This window comes from Triturus cristatus, chromosome 4_1, assembly GCF_964204655.1.
Source record: "Triturus cristatus chromosome 4_1, aTriCri1.1, whole genome shotgun sequence".
In the NCBI taxonomy this organism is placed as follows: domain Eukaryota; kingdom Metazoa; phylum Chordata; class Amphibia; order Caudata; family Salamandridae; genus Triturus; species Triturus cristatus.
In genome coordinates, this window is record NC_140585.1 from 285,143,705 (window position 1) to 285,162,512 (window position 18,808).

General features: G+C 43.0%; 1 protein-coding gene across 1 annotated transcript in view; it reads right to left on the bottom strand.

Moving 5' to 3' along the window:
• LOC146854285 (protein mono-ADP-ribosyltransferase PARP12-like) overlaps positions 1–18,808 on the bottom strand; it is a 307,738-nt gene that overhangs the window by 213,502 nt on the left and 75,428 nt on the right. The window contains exon 3 of the mRNA XM_085652066.1: positions 7,981–8,245. Within this exon, the coding sequence (XP_085508192.1) occupies positions 7,981–8,245 (265 nt within the window). The remainder of the gene's footprint in view (positions 1–7,980; positions 8,246–18,808) is intronic.

The following is an 18,808-nucleotide window of genomic DNA, read 5'->3' on the forward strand; positions in this document are numbered from 1 at the left end:
GTACAACATCTCAAAAGCCATCATTTGTCCCAACACCGTGCCTGGTAGAGTCACAAGTTATAGTTAGTGTTCTCTGATTAGCGAGCTGAAGATTTTGTATGAAGATTTATACTCACACGTATATATATTTACAGATTTGGGTACTTTTATTGCACAAGGTAACAAATTGCATTGGTATAAAAACCAAGCATATCTAGTCATCTACATTATGCAGCAAAAAAAAAAAATATGTGGCACGTCTCTTGAAGTGTAATTCTCATCCATTCTGCTGGAAATCTGCAAGTCATCCAAATTGTTTCCTTGCACAGGCCCTTAGACATATCCTGAATAATGGTCACTCTCTTGTGAAATCTAGTCTAGAGGTCTTCAAACCTATTCCAGTCCTCAAGCTAGAATTAGCATCTATCACTGACACTTGGCTCACAGGGGACTAGGCTCCTGATATTTATGAGGCAGTTCACATTGAGTTCCGGATTACTCAGATAGTTCGACCTACCCACCCCAGTGGAGGCATGGCAGCTATATCTGATCCTTCTCTCACCACATCAACCTTTATGCTGGATCACATCAAGGACTGCTAATCACTTTCCATTAATACAAGTGTATGCAGGGAAAAGAGACGCATGTTATCTGTGGCCCTTCAAAGCAATAACACCTCTTCTGTTAGATCTGCTAGGAAAGAGTATGACATGACAATTGAGCAAGCCAAGCGTATGTGGGAAGAAGCGCATTGGCAGGATCTTAAATCTGCCTCCCTTTTGAAAGATGCAACACTGTTCTGGGGCGTCATTGATAGAGGCAGCCGCAAGGGTGCTGATCCGATACCTAATCATATAACGGAACAACAATGGCATTCACATTTCCTTGGTTTGTACTGTGACGGTGACAGCTCCGTATCCCCTAACTACGAGAAGCCCCCCCCATTCTTGGAGGACCCCTTGTTGGTCGCTATTCCTGAGGCTGTTAGTTCACCTGAACTTTTTACGTTCAATGAGGTTTCCCTTGCCATCACTGGGCTAGCTTCAGGAAAGGTGGCGGGACCTGACGGCATCCCCGGCGATCTCTTCCTGCTAGAACCAAAGCTATGGGCTGATTTCATCTTGCTCATATTGAATTTAATTGCTAGAGGTCACCCTGTTCTGGATTCTTGGAAGGGTGCTGAAGTGGTAGCCATATTTAAAAAGGGGAACAGGGAGGATCCTGCCAACTATAGGCCAATTAGTCTAATCGACGTAATACAGAAGGTGGTTGGCAGGGTCCTCCTTATGAGGGTAAGGTCGTGGATGGACGATGGCAATGTGCTTCCGCATTTTCAGGCAGGATTTAGACATAGGGTGGGCACGATGGATCAGGTCTTTCGTTTCTATATGATCTACTGGAAAGTAGTGGTCATCGGGAAAGGTAGCCTATATTTGGCTTTTATCGATCTTACGAGTTTGACCTGATCCCTCATGCCAGGCTCTGGCAGGTGCTGTCCGACCTGGGTTTTCCACCTTTGATCCTTGATATCATCAAGCGTCTCCATGAGGGGAACTATGCCAAAATTAGGTGGGGTAATAAGGGACAGCTGACAGAAAGGGTGGCGGTGAATAGGGGAGTACGCTAGGGTTGTGTGCTGGCTCCAACTCTGTTCTCTCTCTTTATAAATGGGGTGGTTGACCATTTGAGAGAGGACCCATCTGATGCCCCAACCCTGGCAGGGGAGAAATCTCCTACTCTCCTCTTCGCCGACGACACCCTTCTGATGTCTAAAAGTCCAAGTGGCCTGCAAAAGCTGCTCGATAGATTTAGCCAGTTTTGCTAGGCACGGGGTTTAGTGATAAATACCACCAAAACAAAACTAATGACACTATCCCCATCCAAACGTTTTAGGAATGGGATCACACTCAATGGCACGCCGCTAGATATTGTAGATTCTTTTGACTATTTGGGCATTAGGATTAACAACAAGATGAAATGGAACAGCCATCTAGTGAAAATGCTCTTTAATCATAAGAGGGTGGCGGGGGCAATTCTAAGAGAGCAGCGACTTTCCTTTAGCAGACCAGTTGTTCCGGCCCTTGTGGTCTACGACAGGAAGGCCCTGGGGGTTTAAGAATATCAGTGATCTGGAGAGATCTGAGAATCATTTCTACAGAGAACTGGTTTCTCTACCATCTTCTACCCCCCTGACACCGCTCCGTAGTGATTTGGGGAAACACTCTATTAAGGACATAGTAAGATTGCGCCCGTTGCTCTTTTGGGTTCGCTTGAGACGCACCCCTGAATTGGTCAGCTATGCCGCTGCCTTGAACTAGATTATCAATTTAGATATAAGTAACAAGATCAAATGGATCCGCAATCTAAAGCAGCTGTCATAGAAATTGGTTATGGGGAGGCATGGTTCAGCCAGATTCCACCCGCAAAGCTAATTATTAAAAAAGCTTATTGGGACTGGGTAAGGGGAGAGGAAGATCGAAACCCCAATCGAGGGATCCTTACTGATCAGTTCCTGGAGCACAAGCCTGACATTAAAACTGAGCAGTATCTCGACTTTATACAATTCCCACGAGATAGAACACTCTACATGAAGCTTAGGATAGGAACCCTCCCGATCAACGCTCTGGTAGTGGGTTGGAAAAAACAGAGCGTAACATCTGCCAACTGCCCCGGGTGTTGCGCCCCCAATTAATCCATTTCCCATTTCCTCTTTGCGTGCCCGGTTTATAGGGCGGCAAGGAAGAAATGGCTTCGCCCAATTTGCAGAAATTTGGGTTCTCTGGATTTTAGGGTGGCGTTGCGCTCTATTTTAACCGATGCCTCTTCCCTAGCCATGGTATGTCGGGTAGCTACATTTTTGGGGTGTGCATGGTTGATGCGTATTAAATTGTTGAGACCTAACCAGAGATAGGCCTCTAGAGTGACATGTGAATTCTGCTCTGCCAAATTAGGAAGCGATTTTTATGGCTTATTTTATTTGTATATATTCCTTCTTTTTTAATTCTATTTTTTTTTTTTATCGTCACATGTGGCACAATGATGGACTTTTACTGATTATTGATGAATCAATTATGTTCGTACTTTTATGATATTTTTATATCGAATAAAGTGTTATACTACTTTACATTAATATTTAGATCAAACCCAATTGTTAATTTATGGTACTACCTATCTCTGGCGAACGACCATCCCAATCCATGCGTCACATCGCATGCGTTTACGTCACGTGCCGTCACAACGCACGCGACGTTACGACGCGAGCGTTCACTACGCACGACGTTACATTGCGGGCGCCATTAGATCGCGGGAGCTTTTAGAACGCAGGCGCCGGGACACGGACGGCGGGGAGACAACGCTGGAACCACGATGAGAGACAGGTAAGGATAGGGTTTAGGGTAGTTATGGGGAGTGTAGTGGAGGGGAGGGTTTTAGGCTTTAGGGCTTAGGGTTAATAGTAGGATATGGAAGTGTTTTAGGCTTTGGGGTTAGGGCTCAGGGTTAGGAGTCGAATTTGGTAGTGTTTAGGCTTTAGGGTTAGGGCTTAGGGTTAGGAGTCGTATATGGTAGTGTTTAGGCTTTAGGGTTAGGGCTTAGGGTTAGGAGTCGTTTATGGTAGTGTTTTAGGCTTTAGGGTTGGGGCTTAGGGTTAAGAGTCGAATATGGGAGTGTTTTAGGCTTTGGAGTTAGGGCTTATGGTTAGGAGTCGTATATGGTAGTGTTTTAGGTATTAGGGTTAATGTTAATGTATGATACTGTTTTTGCCTTGTCTGGTTACGTCTTAGGGTTGAGGGAAGTGTCAGGGTGTTGTACTGTGTTTGGGTGGCCGTTAGGGAGAATTTTGCGGTGTGGTAGAATGCGTGGTCTTTGTGTGCGTTGTAAAGGTCTTCTGCATGCATGTGAGGGCGCAGTGCGATGGTATGGTTTGCGTGGTGAATGCATGCGATCTAGCGGTGCGTGCAATGTGAGAAATGCGATGTAATGGTGTGCGTTGTGTTTGTTTGCGTTGCATCGTCATACATCCCCTATCTCTAGACCTACAGGTCCTGAATACAATCTTTACTCGTTATTTGATCAAATGTTTGCCTTAGCCCCAAAAATAGACAATTTTAACGTGTTAGATTTCCACCTTCATGTCAATGAGGATATGGTTTATGCAGTTTGGGACTTATTCAAATCCTGCCTGAGATTAAATCTTCCCCAGCTTGTTACTAACTTCACCCACTCCGACAGTCATGCGCATGTCTTGCTTGTTACTCAACCCTCATCAGTATAGATCACCTCTATATTGGAAGTCATCTTGTCAGATCAAAAAGCTATTCAATTTTCAATCTGCTTGTTGAATCCGGGCTAGCTCTTCCGATCATTCTTTGAACAAGCTTGTCTTTCAACAGCTGGAATTAATTCTCAAGGCTACTAAGCCAATTTCCCATCTGGATGCCTCCACTGCTACTAAGCCACTGTCCCATCTGGATGCCACCACTGCCTATAACAATTTCCATCTTTGGGTATCAAAGGCTTTTGATGTCACTGTGCCCATTAAAGTCAGTACATTCTACTGAGTCTCTCCTTCTAAACCCTTGGGTCTTGACAGAACTTTCCAAAGCTAAAAAACAATGCAAGACGATAAAGTGTCAATTGTGACACTCTTATAACTCTTCTGATAAAGCAGTTTATAAATCTGAACAAAAAAAATACAAGAAGCTTGTTAAACAGGCGTAAGTCAAATTCAATCATGATTGTATCGTGTCAGCAAAATATCTTACTAAAGAGGCTTTCCTGATGTATAAGTGTTTAGCCCATCCTACTACTGTCTCTATCTCTATCATCTATTCTCAAACTCTTGGGGCCCGATTCACAAAAGTAATCTGAGACAAAATCCTAACTTTATGACTTTCGTTATTCACAACGGGCATTTAGGAGTATTAAAGTTAAGATTCCTTTACTACTCCTAAATGCCCTTTGTGAATACCGAAATTCATAAAGTTAGGATTTTGTCTCAGATTACTTTTGTGAATTTGGCCCATTGTTCTCATTCTCAAATCTCTGAATTCTTTGTGAACACAATTCTTCAGATTCTAAATCCCCTTCCTCCTCAGACCACCACTACATTGGTGCAAAATAGGAAGCAAACCTCTGCCAGTCCTTCTAATGCTTTTCTTATTTCCTTCACTACAGTAAGTCAATCTGAAGTTTTCGCCAAACTCAAATCTATGTCTTGTGGCTCCACACTTGATCCTTGCCCAGCTACAATTGCACAAGTCATTGTCCCTGCCCTTGCAGTGGTCCTCAACAAGGTCTGTAATTCCTCTGGTACTGTTTCTACTTCATGGAAAGTGTCCTTGTTGTCAGTCTTTCAAGGAAACCTGATTCTGACCCTTTAGTGATATCAAACTATTATCTAATTTCTCTTCTCCTGTTGATATGGCTTACCTGACTGAGATCAACAAACAACTTTCTGCTTATAATAAAGAACAATATTTGCACAATGATCACGAGTCCTGTGTCCGGCCTGGTCTGAGCACTGAAAACAGTGTTGCTCTCTGCCACCAATTACATCATAAGGATTCTGGACAGAGGAGGCTCTTGAACTCTTATTCTCCTACATCTTTCTGCGGCCTTTGACACATTATCTCATCACATCCTATTGTATAGAACAAAAACCTGATTAAGAGTTCTGTGGTCTAACCGCGGAAGAGCCGCGGCCGCAAGAAGACAGCAGCATTGGCAGTCTTCCGAACGTCGAATTAACAATTGACCATGAGGACTGCGGTGTGGCTGTGGCGGTCTTGCAGCCGTGATGAATATATTTCCATAACTGCCGATTCATGTGTATACATTTTAACTGCATATGTGTCAAATACAATACACACATATGCATGATACATATGGAAAAATACCACCTACCCATTGCTGGAGTTCGAGCAATTTGTGGGCAGTCCCGGCAATGGGTATATGGTACAAAAAGCACTTACCTGTATATCACCTGAGACAAGATTGTATTCCATAGGGTAAATATGAACCTGTGTAGGGGGGGACCTGGAGAAAAGGAACCATGTCAAAATCTGCTGGAAAGAACAGAAAAGGGGTGAGTATTCACCCCAAATCCTTTTTTTCCGCTGACATTTAGACACAATCTGACCACTGCGGATGTTGGAAAAGCCAATACGGATGGGGTGTTCCTCCTCTGTACCGCCCTACAGAGGGTGCCTTTCCCTAACAGAGGTCCCGGCGGTCGGTGGTGTGCTTGCAGTACCAGTGGTGCAGCCACAGTTTTTTCAAAGGCAACACTCCCAACTCAGAATATGTCAGATGAACCGCAGAGCTTGCGGCGGTCGGACAGTGGGTACGACAGTCCACGGACTGCAGAACTCATAATAAGTCCCTTAGTGTTCTTGCTGGCAGTGGCATAGGTTGGCCATGGCTCTCTTCCTTTCCGAAAGATCACTTTCAGGGAAGCACTATGGCCTATTTCGATTCAGCCTTTGCTCTCAAATATTGTGGGGTTGCCACAGGAACATCTTGTAGCCAAGCTTATTCTATCTTTTGGCTGCAACTCCTACAGATATGTGGATGACATGTGACTGGCCAGACTATAGCAAGTATGAACGTATTGTATTTTTATTCAGTCCCTGTTGCTTGTGAATGTTTGTTGCTGCCCGGAGTTCCTTCTCAACATGTCTTCAACTATGGCTGGAGGGATGTTTACTTGTTGAGCTAGTTCCAAGAACAACTGAAAAAAACTGTATGCTATGAAATAAATGTTTTACTCCTCAGGTCAAATGGATTCACACATAGGATGTGCTCTACACTCAACATGGCATTCACAGTAACTACTGTGTCTGTAGACCAAATGGGATTACAGAGAGCCCAGAACGCAAATAATTTTAGGTATAAGCTGATCCAACCACATCACACTGATCTGTGGGCCCTATACTGGCTCACAGCCAAGGAATGATTTCAAGTAAAAAACACTATGCATCCTCCATAAATTACTGTTTTGCAATAACCTCTTATTTCTTGCTAGCATTTCCAGTATCAGGTGGCGAAATAAGGCTAAGAAGCCTGAGATTTTCAAACTATAGCACTGATGCTTGAATCTAACTCACTGAAGTTCCCAGAATGCTGAAAATCCAACTCTTCGAAATAGCGTACTGCCCAGCTTTACCTCCTTCTTGCAGTGTGCTGAAGAAGCTGTAAAGCAGAATGGAAGTTGCACAAGGCCTATACATGAGATAGGAAAGTCCCAATAGATTACTTTTAATGCATCCCTTGAGCAATTCATCTTTGCAAGTCATTCATTAAACGCACTGAAAACATGTCGTCTGTATTAAAATTGTTTACTAAATTTCTCACCAGCTAGCTTGCAGAAAGGCAATTCCATAGGTGACGAGAGCCTTAGAAAGGCCTACAAATAAACCTCTCTTAGTGTATGGGAAGTACTCTAGCAGCAAAATTCGCAAATCATCACTATTTTTGTTAAAGAGATACCCCAAAAAACAGGTATGTTCTGAGATAGGAAAATCTTAAACTTGTGGACAGTGATATTGGCTGGCTTGGGAGATAGAAGTAGGTGGGTGCCAAGTTAATGTGCAGGATGACTCAGAAGGCATGAATATTCAGAAGACGTGAATCTAGAGAGTGATGAGCCAGATTTGAGGCTGGGAGAAGGAACATAGTGCTGTAGAAATGGATGGAAGAGTATTAGGAGATTAGGACATTAGGACGTGGCTTTAGAAGGAGGGCCTCTCTAGGTAACTAGGAGGAGTTTAATAGCAAAAAGTAGACAGACGGGGGAAACAAGGCTAAACAATAGAGTTTTGCTGACTCAGCCATGCAGCACTATGTAATACTGCTGGAAGGGTGTCCAGATAAAGGCTATAAATCAGTTGCTGATCTTACAGGGTAAATTCTAATATTGGAGGTAAGGTATTGCAAAGAAAGATATGATAATTTCCAGAACACCTTGTAACCAGTAGAGCTCCACTTTTCTTGCTTCCTTACCTATTTTGTTTTTTTTCTCAGTCTCTTTTTGAGCCTCATTGCATTGGTGAATGCGTATCAGCTGGATGTTTTGGGCAACTTCCCCGCTTAGCCCACGCATCTGTAGCACATGCATGTTGTTGGGATCCAACAGGTTGTGAGATCGACTGCATTTGGAATTCCGACACGTGCCCCGAACAAAGAATCCACAGACATGGAGTCCTTTGCAACTTGCTCCCTTTGCGCAGAAGGCATCTTTCCTCTCACTTTGGTACTGCTTACATACCTGTAGTAGGAGAGAATTAACAAACTTGTCTCTAATAAGTAAAACACAGATTTAGCCTCAGGCCATGACAGTGACATTATAAAAATCTAAAACACAGTGACAGTGACATCAGTATCCAGACTAGGATCTTATTCTAGACCTTGTTCTTCTTCTATAATATCTTGAACAAGGGATGTATGGGTTTGGATGTCACTATATCCTGCTCAAATCATAGGCCTGCAAAAATCACATTCACTATATCGAACAGAAATACATTATATATAAAGTATATATTCTGTACACAACACAAAGGATTGGCGTGTTGTACCACTCTAACATGGTCGAGAAATTGACCAACTAAAACTTTTGCATCCACTCCATCAACTACACCTATTTTATTACGTGAACCTGATGTGGTCATTAAGTGGACCTGGAGTTAAGAACATACATATATATATATACACACACATATATATAAATATATATATGTATATATACACACACATATATATATATATTACCTACTGGCGGTCGCCAGTAGGTAGTTATAGTTAGGACCCCTTTTCCATAGGAAATCCGCAACATTCTATTTTGAATAACTTTGGCGCCGGTCTAAGAATCCTCGCGAATTTCTCAAAATAGGTGGGGCGTTACGCTCCGCTCCTACCCTGAAAGTCTCGGGGGGATTCGTCAAGCGGGGGCTGAGATAAAAGGGGGGTCCCAAAACGCGTTTTTCCCATGCATTTTTCCATAGGACCTTTAGACAGAGCTACAGCCCGAACGGCTGAACAGAATTACTAGAAATTTGGCAGAGAGGTAGTCCCTATGTCAAGGAAGTGCCTTTTGTAGGTTTGGTGTAAATCTGTTCAGTAGATTCTGAGAAAATAGCCTTTAAATCAATATATATATCTGAGCCCGCTTACGGTACGCTTACCGTACGCTTACCGTACGCGTACGGTGGCGTGCGCGATTCTGATTGGCTCTTAGATCTTAGTAAACATTCGAATCGGCCGAAACCAGGAAGCGGCGTCCGCCATTTTGTCTCTCGCACTGAGTGTTATTTATCAAACATGATGCCCAAAAACATGTTACGGGGCTGTTTTGACAACTCCCTCCCACATAGTCATGTTGAGGGAGTCCCAAAACATCCCCCAAGAGCAAAAACGGATTTATTTTTTTTTCGGCAATTTCGCCGAGTACGCTTACCGTACGCTTACCGTAAGCGTACGGTAAAAAATAGAAATAAAAAAAACACTATCCACACTTACCCCACCCCCTGTGCTTTTGGTGGCCGTAGGCCACCAAATGTACAGGGCTTAATACATCAGTAAAAAAACTATATTTTGGCAACATGAAATTAAAAAATCGAAATAAAAAAAACACTATCCACATTGACCCCACCCCCTGTGCTTTTGGTGGCCGAAGGCCACCAAATGTACAGGGCTTATTAAAGTTGATAAAAACCGTGCACGGAACGCACTGCGTTAAGTGGGCGCGCACGCCTCGAATGGCGTAAAGTAACTTAGCATTTAAAAAACCGTACAAATTCACTGAAAAAACCATAGGTTTCACACACGTTATAGTTAGGAATTAGCATTTAAAAAACCTTGCAAATTCACTGAAAAAACCATAGGTTTCACACATGTTATAGTTAGCGGAAATTTTACTGATAAAAAACCAATGAAATTGCCCCGTTATAGTTAGTGCTGGCAACTATAACTCACGCGACCGCAATCTTCTGCTGATGACATATGTGTCTTTATAAAAAAAAATATTTGTAATATATGTATAGCTAAAAATGTATGGAAGAAGACATGGGCAAATAAGTGTCTAAATACAGTATTAGCATCAGCAGAGGATTTTATATATTCACTGAAAAAACCATAGGTTTCAAACATGTTATAGTTAGCGGAAATTTTACTGATAAAAAACCAATGAAATTGCCCCATTATAGTTAGTGCTGGCAACTATAACTCACGCGACCGCAATCCTCTGCTGATGCTAATACTGTATTTAGACACTTATTTGCCCATGTCTTCTTCCATACATTTTTAGCTATACATATATTACAAATATTTTTTTTTCATAAAGACACATATGTCATCAGCAGAAGATTGCGGTCGCGTGAGTTATAGTTGCCTGCACTAACTATAACGGGGGAATTTCATTGGTTTTTTATCAGTAAAATTTCCGCTAACTATAACATGTGTGAAACCTATGGTTTTTTCAGTGAATTTGCAAGGTTTTTTAAATGCTAATTCCTAACTATAACGTGTGTGAAACCTATGGTTTTTTCAGTGAATTTGTACGGTTTTTTAAATGCTAAGTTACTTTACGCCATTCGTGGCGTGCGCGCCCACTTAACGCAGTTCGTTCCGTGTGCGCACGGTGCGCTTCGCGCACCGTGCGCGCACAGTGAGCATGCGATGCGCTTCGCGCATCGCGCGCCCACTTTACGCAGTTAGTGCCGTGCACGCACGGTGGGCACGCGGTGCGCTACGCGCACCGCGTGCCCACATTATGCTAGATGGGCCATGTACGCATGATGCGCTTCGCGCACCGTGCGCACATGGAGGACATATGATGCACTTCGTTTTGAAAGGTAATATTTTAATTTTTCGTATATTTTATAAGCCATGCACAAATGGTGCCCATCGGGCACCATTTGCACACGGGGTGGAGAGAGTGTGGATAATTTTTTTTTTAATTATTTTTTTTTTTAATATTTTAGTTTATCTCATCTCTATGAAGCTATGCACAATTGGTGCCCTGCGGGCACCAATTGCACACGGGGTGGAGAGAGTGTGGATCATTTTTTTTTTATTTAAATTTTTTACCGTACGCGTACGGTAAGCGTAATCGGCGAAATTACCGAAAAAATAAAAATACCGCTTTGGCCTTGGGGGATCTTTGGGGACTCCCTCAACATGGCTATGTGTGTGGGAGCTGTCTAAACAGCCCCTTTACATGTTTTTGGGCTTTATATTTTAAAAATCACTCTCAGTGCGAGAGAGAAAATGGCGGCCGCCGCTTCCTGGTTTCGGCCGATTCGAATGTTTACTAAGATCTAAGAGCCAATCAGAATCGCGCTTGCGCACGCCACCGTACGCGTACGGTAAGCGTACCGTAAGCGCACCGTAAGCTGGCTCAGATATATATATTGATTTAAAGGCTATTTTCTCAAAATCTACTGAACAGATTTACACCAAACCTACAAAAGGCACTTCCTTGACCTGAGGACTACCTCTCTGCCAAATTTCTAGTAATTCTGTTCAGCCGTTCGGGCTGTAGCCCTGTCTAAAGGTCCTATGGAAAAATGCATGGGAAAAACGTGTTTTGGGACCCCCCTTTTATCTCAGCCCCCGCTTGACGAATCCCCCCGAGACTTTCAGGGTAGGAGCGGAGCTTAGCGCCCCACCTATTTTGAAAAATTCGCGAGGATTCGTCAACCGGCGCCAAAGTTATTCAAAATAGAATGTTGCGGATTTCCTATGGAAACGTGGTCCTAACTATAACTACCTACTGGCGACCGCCAGTAGGTAATATATATATATATATATCAGAGATAAATTGTTGAGAAAGCTGGAATCAAAATTAATTTTAGAACTGGACAGCATGTTCCCCAACGGGTTGAACACTACGGAGGATTTGTATCATTTTTTATGAAATGACACTGAGCAATAAATTACAGACAACATACTATTAGTTGCATTTTTTACATGTAGCTGCTTCCCTATGACATTGCCAATTTTTGCTAAGAAAATGTTTTTTATTCTATCTTTAGAATTTGGTATTGATACATTAAATATTAGTGGTACACTTCTTGGGTATAATAATTTTTTCACTCGTTTTATTCAGTTTTTCACGTTCGATGTATTTTAAAACGATTTAGACATGGTTAATTAAGACATGGTTCAACAATTTCAACATTCAATAAAAAAAAAAAAATTTATGTTGGGATCAACATTCAAAAATAGGATTAAATATTTTGAAGACACATACTAGACTTATGAGCATTCATGCCAATTATTTTACATCAAAATGAGTGACAAAGGACAACATTAGATTATGTGACAAATTTTATTCATTACTTGCGTTATTTGCACATATATCTGGCAAATTGATTATATGAAATGTATTTATATTATAATAACATAATTTGCACGGCGTAATTTGCACATATTGCAACTGCTTTATTTTGCACATAGTTATTAGCAGAGTTTGCACATATTTAAGCATTGATTTGTCACATATGTTTTGTGTTCATGAATCGCCTTTTGATACAGTCAATTGCACCTAGCTAGCATCTCATAATGAGTTTCCGCATTTATGCCGCATATTTCTCTATTCTGATATTTGCTTAGCTTACAGGTATGTGTTTTAGATCTTCACATTCGATGTTTCAAAATTAACTTTTTGTTTTGAGTAGAAGAAAGACTGAACCATGTTATTGCATTAAAGCACTCAGTAGCTTGTCTATGTTGATTATCCCACGTGGTGCACACACAGCAGATTTAAAAAAATGGCAATACCGGCACTGACCATCTGTGAGCAAGGGCAACCGCCCGAAACGCGTCAGATTTTGTGCATTATCGACAAATAAATAACATCTTGCCTTATTCCTGGGATTCGTGGTGTCTCTGTTCGCCAAATTGGAGGTGCAGCGTCATCGAGGTTGTTGAATATATATATATATATATAGATATATAGATATATAGATATACATATATATATCCAAGTCGCCTCGCACTGCCGCAAGAACGAACCGCACTCCAGGTTTCTTAGAGCAATAATGCTCAGCTGTCAGCTACGATGGATATGGCTGAATGAAAAGTTTGGAATCAACTTGCGAGTGCACCGCATACTTTGTATACACAAAGGGTTTTTTGGAAGCGTGTAGCAGTTCATCACTGCTTGCGGCAGCACCCGTCCTGAAGTGAGCGGCGGTTGGCAGCGAGAACATTTTGGGATATATATATAGATATATATATGTATACACTCCAAGGTGTATTGAAGAATGAATGGGTGTATGAGTGTCTGTATGGATGATTCAGTGGGTGCGTGACTGACTATATAAGTGAGTGATTATACGTGTCTCAGTAAATGTATGGGAGAGTGAATAATCTGTTTGTGTGCCTGTATCAGTCTTCAGTTGGTGTGTAAGTGGCTGCATGGGTTGGTCAGTAGCTACATAGGTGTCTATATGGGTAATTGATTGGTTGTCTGAGTACCTGGATGGGTGTCTGAGTGTCTGTGTGGGTGGGTGAGGGTGTGTGTGTGACTCCCTGCATGGATGTGTGAGTGGTTGATTCACTGGGTGTATGGGTTTGTGATTGCATCTGCAAGGGGCTGTATGGGGGAGTGAGTGTGCGTATGGCAGGTGTCGGTGAGTGAATGGATGTCTCAGTGGTGTATGGGTGAGTAATTGCATATGTGAAAGACTGTATATGTGAGTGTTGGAGTATATAAGTCACTAATAAGTGAGGTGGTGTGTGTATAACCGTATAGGTGAGTAATTGGCAGTGTGATTGACTCTTTGGGTGAGTGACTGGGTATGTGACTCACTCAACGGGCACGTGGCGGTGTGTGAGTGTCTGTATGAGTATATGAGTGGATATATCAGTGGCTGCATTGGTGAGTGACTGGGTGTATGAGTGGCTGTATGGGTGAGTGAGTAGATGTGTGTGTGAACCTATAAATCAGTGAGTGGGTATGAACTTACTGGTATTGGTGTGTCTATGGTTTTGAAAATGATAGTCTGAAATTTGAAGTGAGTGTATGAAAGGTTACATTGGGATGTGAGAAGGTGCATCATAGATTATGTGGATGATTTCATGTGTGATGTCATCAATTATGTCATAAGTGATGTCACTGACCATGTCATGAGTGATGAAATATGTGACATCATCAGAAGTGCATTGCATGGGCACGAGTTATAGTTAGCTCAGCTAACTATAATGGCTGAATTTCACAGGTTTTGTACAAGTGAAATGTCAGCATAATTATATCGTTCCTGTAACCTGTGCTTTCTTCCATGAATTTCTAAGGATTTTTAAATGCTAATTCCTAACTATAACGTCCCTGTAACCATTGTTTTTTTCAGTGAATTTCATAGGTTTTTAAATGCTAACTCCTAACTATAACGTCCCTGAAACCTGCGATTTTTTTTCAGTGACTTTCAAAGGTTTTTTAAACGTTTATTCCTAAATATAACGTCCCTGTAACCTTTGGTTTTTTCAGTGAATTTCTAAGGTTTTTAACTAGCAGTCACATTTGCAGAGTGGTGGAGAAAAGGGGCTGAGCCTCCAACCAGCTCTCAGGAATTCCGCTGTGTAGGACTTACAGGAGCTACCAGGAGGTCTTTTTGGCCCCCAAGTTCCCTCTGGAGTAAAGTGGACATCATCACCTAACCAGTAGTGCGCCAGGAAGCACGTTTGCAGAGTGGTGGAGAAAGGGGGGCATGGCCTCCAAAGACCTCTTAGCAATCCCACTGTGTGGAACTTACTGAAGGTAACAAGAGGGGTAGCTGGCCCCAAGGATGTCCTTGTGGGCCAACTACCCCTCCTGTTACCTCCAGTGAGCCCCACACAGCAGGATTGCTGAGTTCTCATAGCAGACCACGCCCCCTTTCTCTACCAGTCAGCAAATGCGCCTCCTGGCATGCTCTTGTTTGGGGAATGAAGTCCCCTTCACTGCTGAGGGTCCTAGCCTACCAGTTACCTCTAATAAACCCCATACAGTGGGATTGCTGAAAGGTGGTTGCAGGCCACACACCCTTTTTTCACCACTACTCTGCAAATGCACCTCCCGGTGCTCTTTTGGTTGGGGGATGAAGTCCCCTTGCCACTTGAGGGTTCCTGGGTGCCAACCAGCCCTCCTGTTACCTCTAGTAAGCCCCACACAGTTAGATTGCTGAGAGGTGGTCAGCAGCCACGCCCTTTCCTCCACCACTCTGCAAATGCCCCTGCTTGGGGGATGAAGTCTACTTTAGTCCTGAGGCCCTCAGGATGCAAGGGACCTCATAGCCCCACCACAGTGCGCTGACAGGCGCGTTTGCAGAGTGGAGATAAAAGGGGCATGGCCTCCGACCACCTCTCAGCAATCCCACTCTGTGGGGCTTACTGGAGGAAACAGTTGGGCTAGTTGACCCCTAGGGACACTCAGGAGCGGAGGGGACTTCAATCCCCAACCAAGAGCACACCAGGATGCGCGTTTGCAGAGCAGTGCAGAAAGGGGGTGGGGCCTCCAGCGAGTTTTAATGTATTTTAGACAGTGAGGCTGTGTGGCCCCGCTTCCTTTGATCCTTTTGGGCCCCAGTAACCCCATCCCCCGGGGCATGACCCATTTTTTCTAATAAAATGAAATAAAAAAAGAGGGGAGCCATGTGGCCCCCCTCCCCAGCCCCATTTTGACCCGGGAGACCCCATCTCCCGGGGCATTGCCATGGTTTTGGGGATTTTCAATGGAGGGTAGCCGTGCAGCCCCCATACGGAGCCATTTTCGGCCCCTGGGACCTCATCTTTTTTCTTTTTTCTTCCCATGGACCACTGCCTGCTCTAAAAAAAAATGAAAAGAAAAGTTTTCTCTCTTTTTTTTTTTAACGCAGACCCTTTTCCTTTAAGGAAAACGAGCTGCATTTAAAAAAAATATTGCTTTATTTAAAAGCAATCACGGACATGGTGGTCTGCTGTACCCAGCAGGCCACCATCTCCATGATTTCAGTGATTCCTAAGGGGTCGCAAATTGCGATCTACCTCATTAAAATGAATGAGCTAGGTCAATTTGCGACCCACTAGGAATCGGTATATGAAACTCCTGGGTTTCATACATTGGAAATAGTGATTACCTAATTGTGATTCTCAGAAAATCGCAATTAGGTAATCACAATTTCCAAATTTGATATATGTGGCCCTTTGTTCCTTAATAACTTTGCACCAGTTGACGAACCCTCCGCAAAACTTTGCAGACCTGTTGCATACTTTACATTGTTCGAGGAATAAAAGTTTCATGACCTCTGGGCAAGGGGGTGCAAAGAAAGAAAGGGGGTCCCAATATGTGCTTGAAATTCCATGCATATTACAAAGACATTTGTATTTCACATAGCGGCAAAACGGCTGGACGGATTGTAATGAAATTCAACAGCAAGCCAAACAAAAACCATCTTCCTTAGGTACACCTGTGCAACACAATGGAAAAGCTACCTAACTGTGAGCCACACCAACTACTATGTGGAGGACATGATATTTGGCAATTAAGACAAAAAGAAATACAAATTTGCATAACAACAAATTGGCTTTCATTGATTTTGGGTTTCATATGTACCACCATCATACTACAAGTAGTAAGGAAACCCAAAAAATTAACTAGACTGCATATGTAAAGTTTCAAAATTACTACTTGAACACCTAAAAGACCCATTTATGGTCACATGATTATGTAAACCAATAAATAAAGATAAAACAATTACAATTGTGGAGAGGTGTGGCTCACTGGTTAGAGGCGGCAGATCCGTAAGCAGAGAATCGGCCAGGGACCAGGGTTCAATTCCCGACGCGGCAGGGTCGTGGACCAGGGTCAAAACGGACTTGATAATTCTCGCCTCGGTACCTACTCTAACCAGGAACACACTCGGCAACTCTGGGCATTAGCTTGCCTCATCTCCACAACGGCCCCCCACATTCGCCGGGGATGCCTGGTTTCACCTTGGAGATACCCTGGAGAGACCATCTCACAGGGATAGCCAGGACGGGTTCCCCAGCGGTCTACAGCGCCAGGACGCCTCAGGGCAGCAGTGCGCTTTACAAGACACATACATTTACATTACATTTACATTTACAATAGATGAAAAGAAAGAAATCGCTCTAAATTTGATTGCCACTTCGTAATTATAGTTAGTAATCCCAAAGATAGGAATTAACTTAGCAGAACTAACTATAACGGAGGAATTTCTATGGTTTTGTACGAGTAAAATGGCCAGCTAACTATAACACCCCTGAAAAATATGTTTTTTTCTGTGAATTTCTAAGGTTTTTTAAATGCTAATTTCTATCTATGACGTCTCTGAAATCTATGTTTTTTTTCAGTGAATTTCAAAGGTTATTTAAATGCAAATTTTTAAGTGTGATAGTAGTTATACCAATTTTTTTGTACTGGTTTTCTACAGTTTTTTAACTGTTCATTTATAAATATTTTATTCATTAAATAACATTATATATTTTTCAGAAAATAGCAAAAAAAAAACATATATATATTTTAATATATTTATATTATTTTCTTTAAAAAAAAAATTCACATTTTTTTTCGGAGTCGCTCACTCAAAGCTACACATTACGGTGGGTGCGCAGATTCTAGCCGCTATTTTAGAAAAGTCGTGAAGGATCCACGTACGGTGTGCGACGGCTGCGTGTTTTTCAGTTACATCATATACATTTAATATTACGTGATGTGCGCGATTGGTATGCGACCAGTCCGCGACTCCTGCTCCTGTGCATTCGCAACACATGCGCATTACGATACAAGATGCTTGCGCGTGATGTCATATACCTGTTGGGGTGCGCTGGGTGCGCAACTCCCGCAAAAAAAATTTATGTTCCAAAATGATATGTGTGTGTCTTTAATATACATATTAGGGCAAGAGATTATCTAAGATAGTCATAAAAATAACATATTTGTACTTATAATAAACTTATATTATTTTTAAATATATTTTCGCGAAGTCGGGTGCGTGCATCGTGAGTGCAGAGAACTAGGTCAGCAGAGGTGCTGTAGAGCCAGAGAAACCAGGTCAGCAGAGCCGTTGTAGAGCCAGAGAACCAGGTCAGCAGAGCTGCTCTAGAGCCAGAGAACCAGGTCAGCAGAGCTGCTCTAGAGCCTAATAAGCAGGTCAGCAGAGCTGCTCTAGAGGCACAGAACCAGGTCAGCAGAACTGCTTTAGAGCCAGAGAACCAGGTCAGCAGAGCTCTTTAGAGGGAGAGAACCAGGTCAGCAGAGCTGTTTTAGAGCCAGAGAACCAGGTCAGCAGAGCTGCTCTAGAGCCAGAGAACCAGGAAGCAGAGACGCTTAAGAGCCATAGAACCAGGTCAGCAGAGCTGCTTTAGAGCCAGAGAACCAGGTCAGCAGAGCTGCTCTAGAGCCTAAGACCCAGGTCAGCAGAGCTGCTCTAGAGCCAGAGAACCAGGTCAGCAGAGCCGCTGTAGAGCCAGAGAAACCAGGTCAGTAGAGCTGGTTGAGAGGGAGAGAACCAGGTCGGCAGAGCTGTTCCAGAGGGAGAGAACCAGGTCAGCAGAGCTGCTCTAGAGCCAGAGAACCATGTCAGCAGAACTGCTTTAGAGCCATAGAACCGGGTCAGCACAGCTGTTGTAGAGCCAGAGAACCAGATCAGCAGAGCTGCTCTGTAGCCTAAGAACTAGGTCAGCAGAGCTGCTCTAGAGCCAGAGAACCAGGTCAGCAGATCTGCTGTAGAGCCAGAGAAACCAGGTCAGCAGAGCTGCTTTAGAGGGAGAGAACAAGGTCAGCAGAGCTTCTTTAGAGCCAGAGAACCAGGTCAGCAGAGCTGCTCTAGCTGACACTGACTGACTGACACTG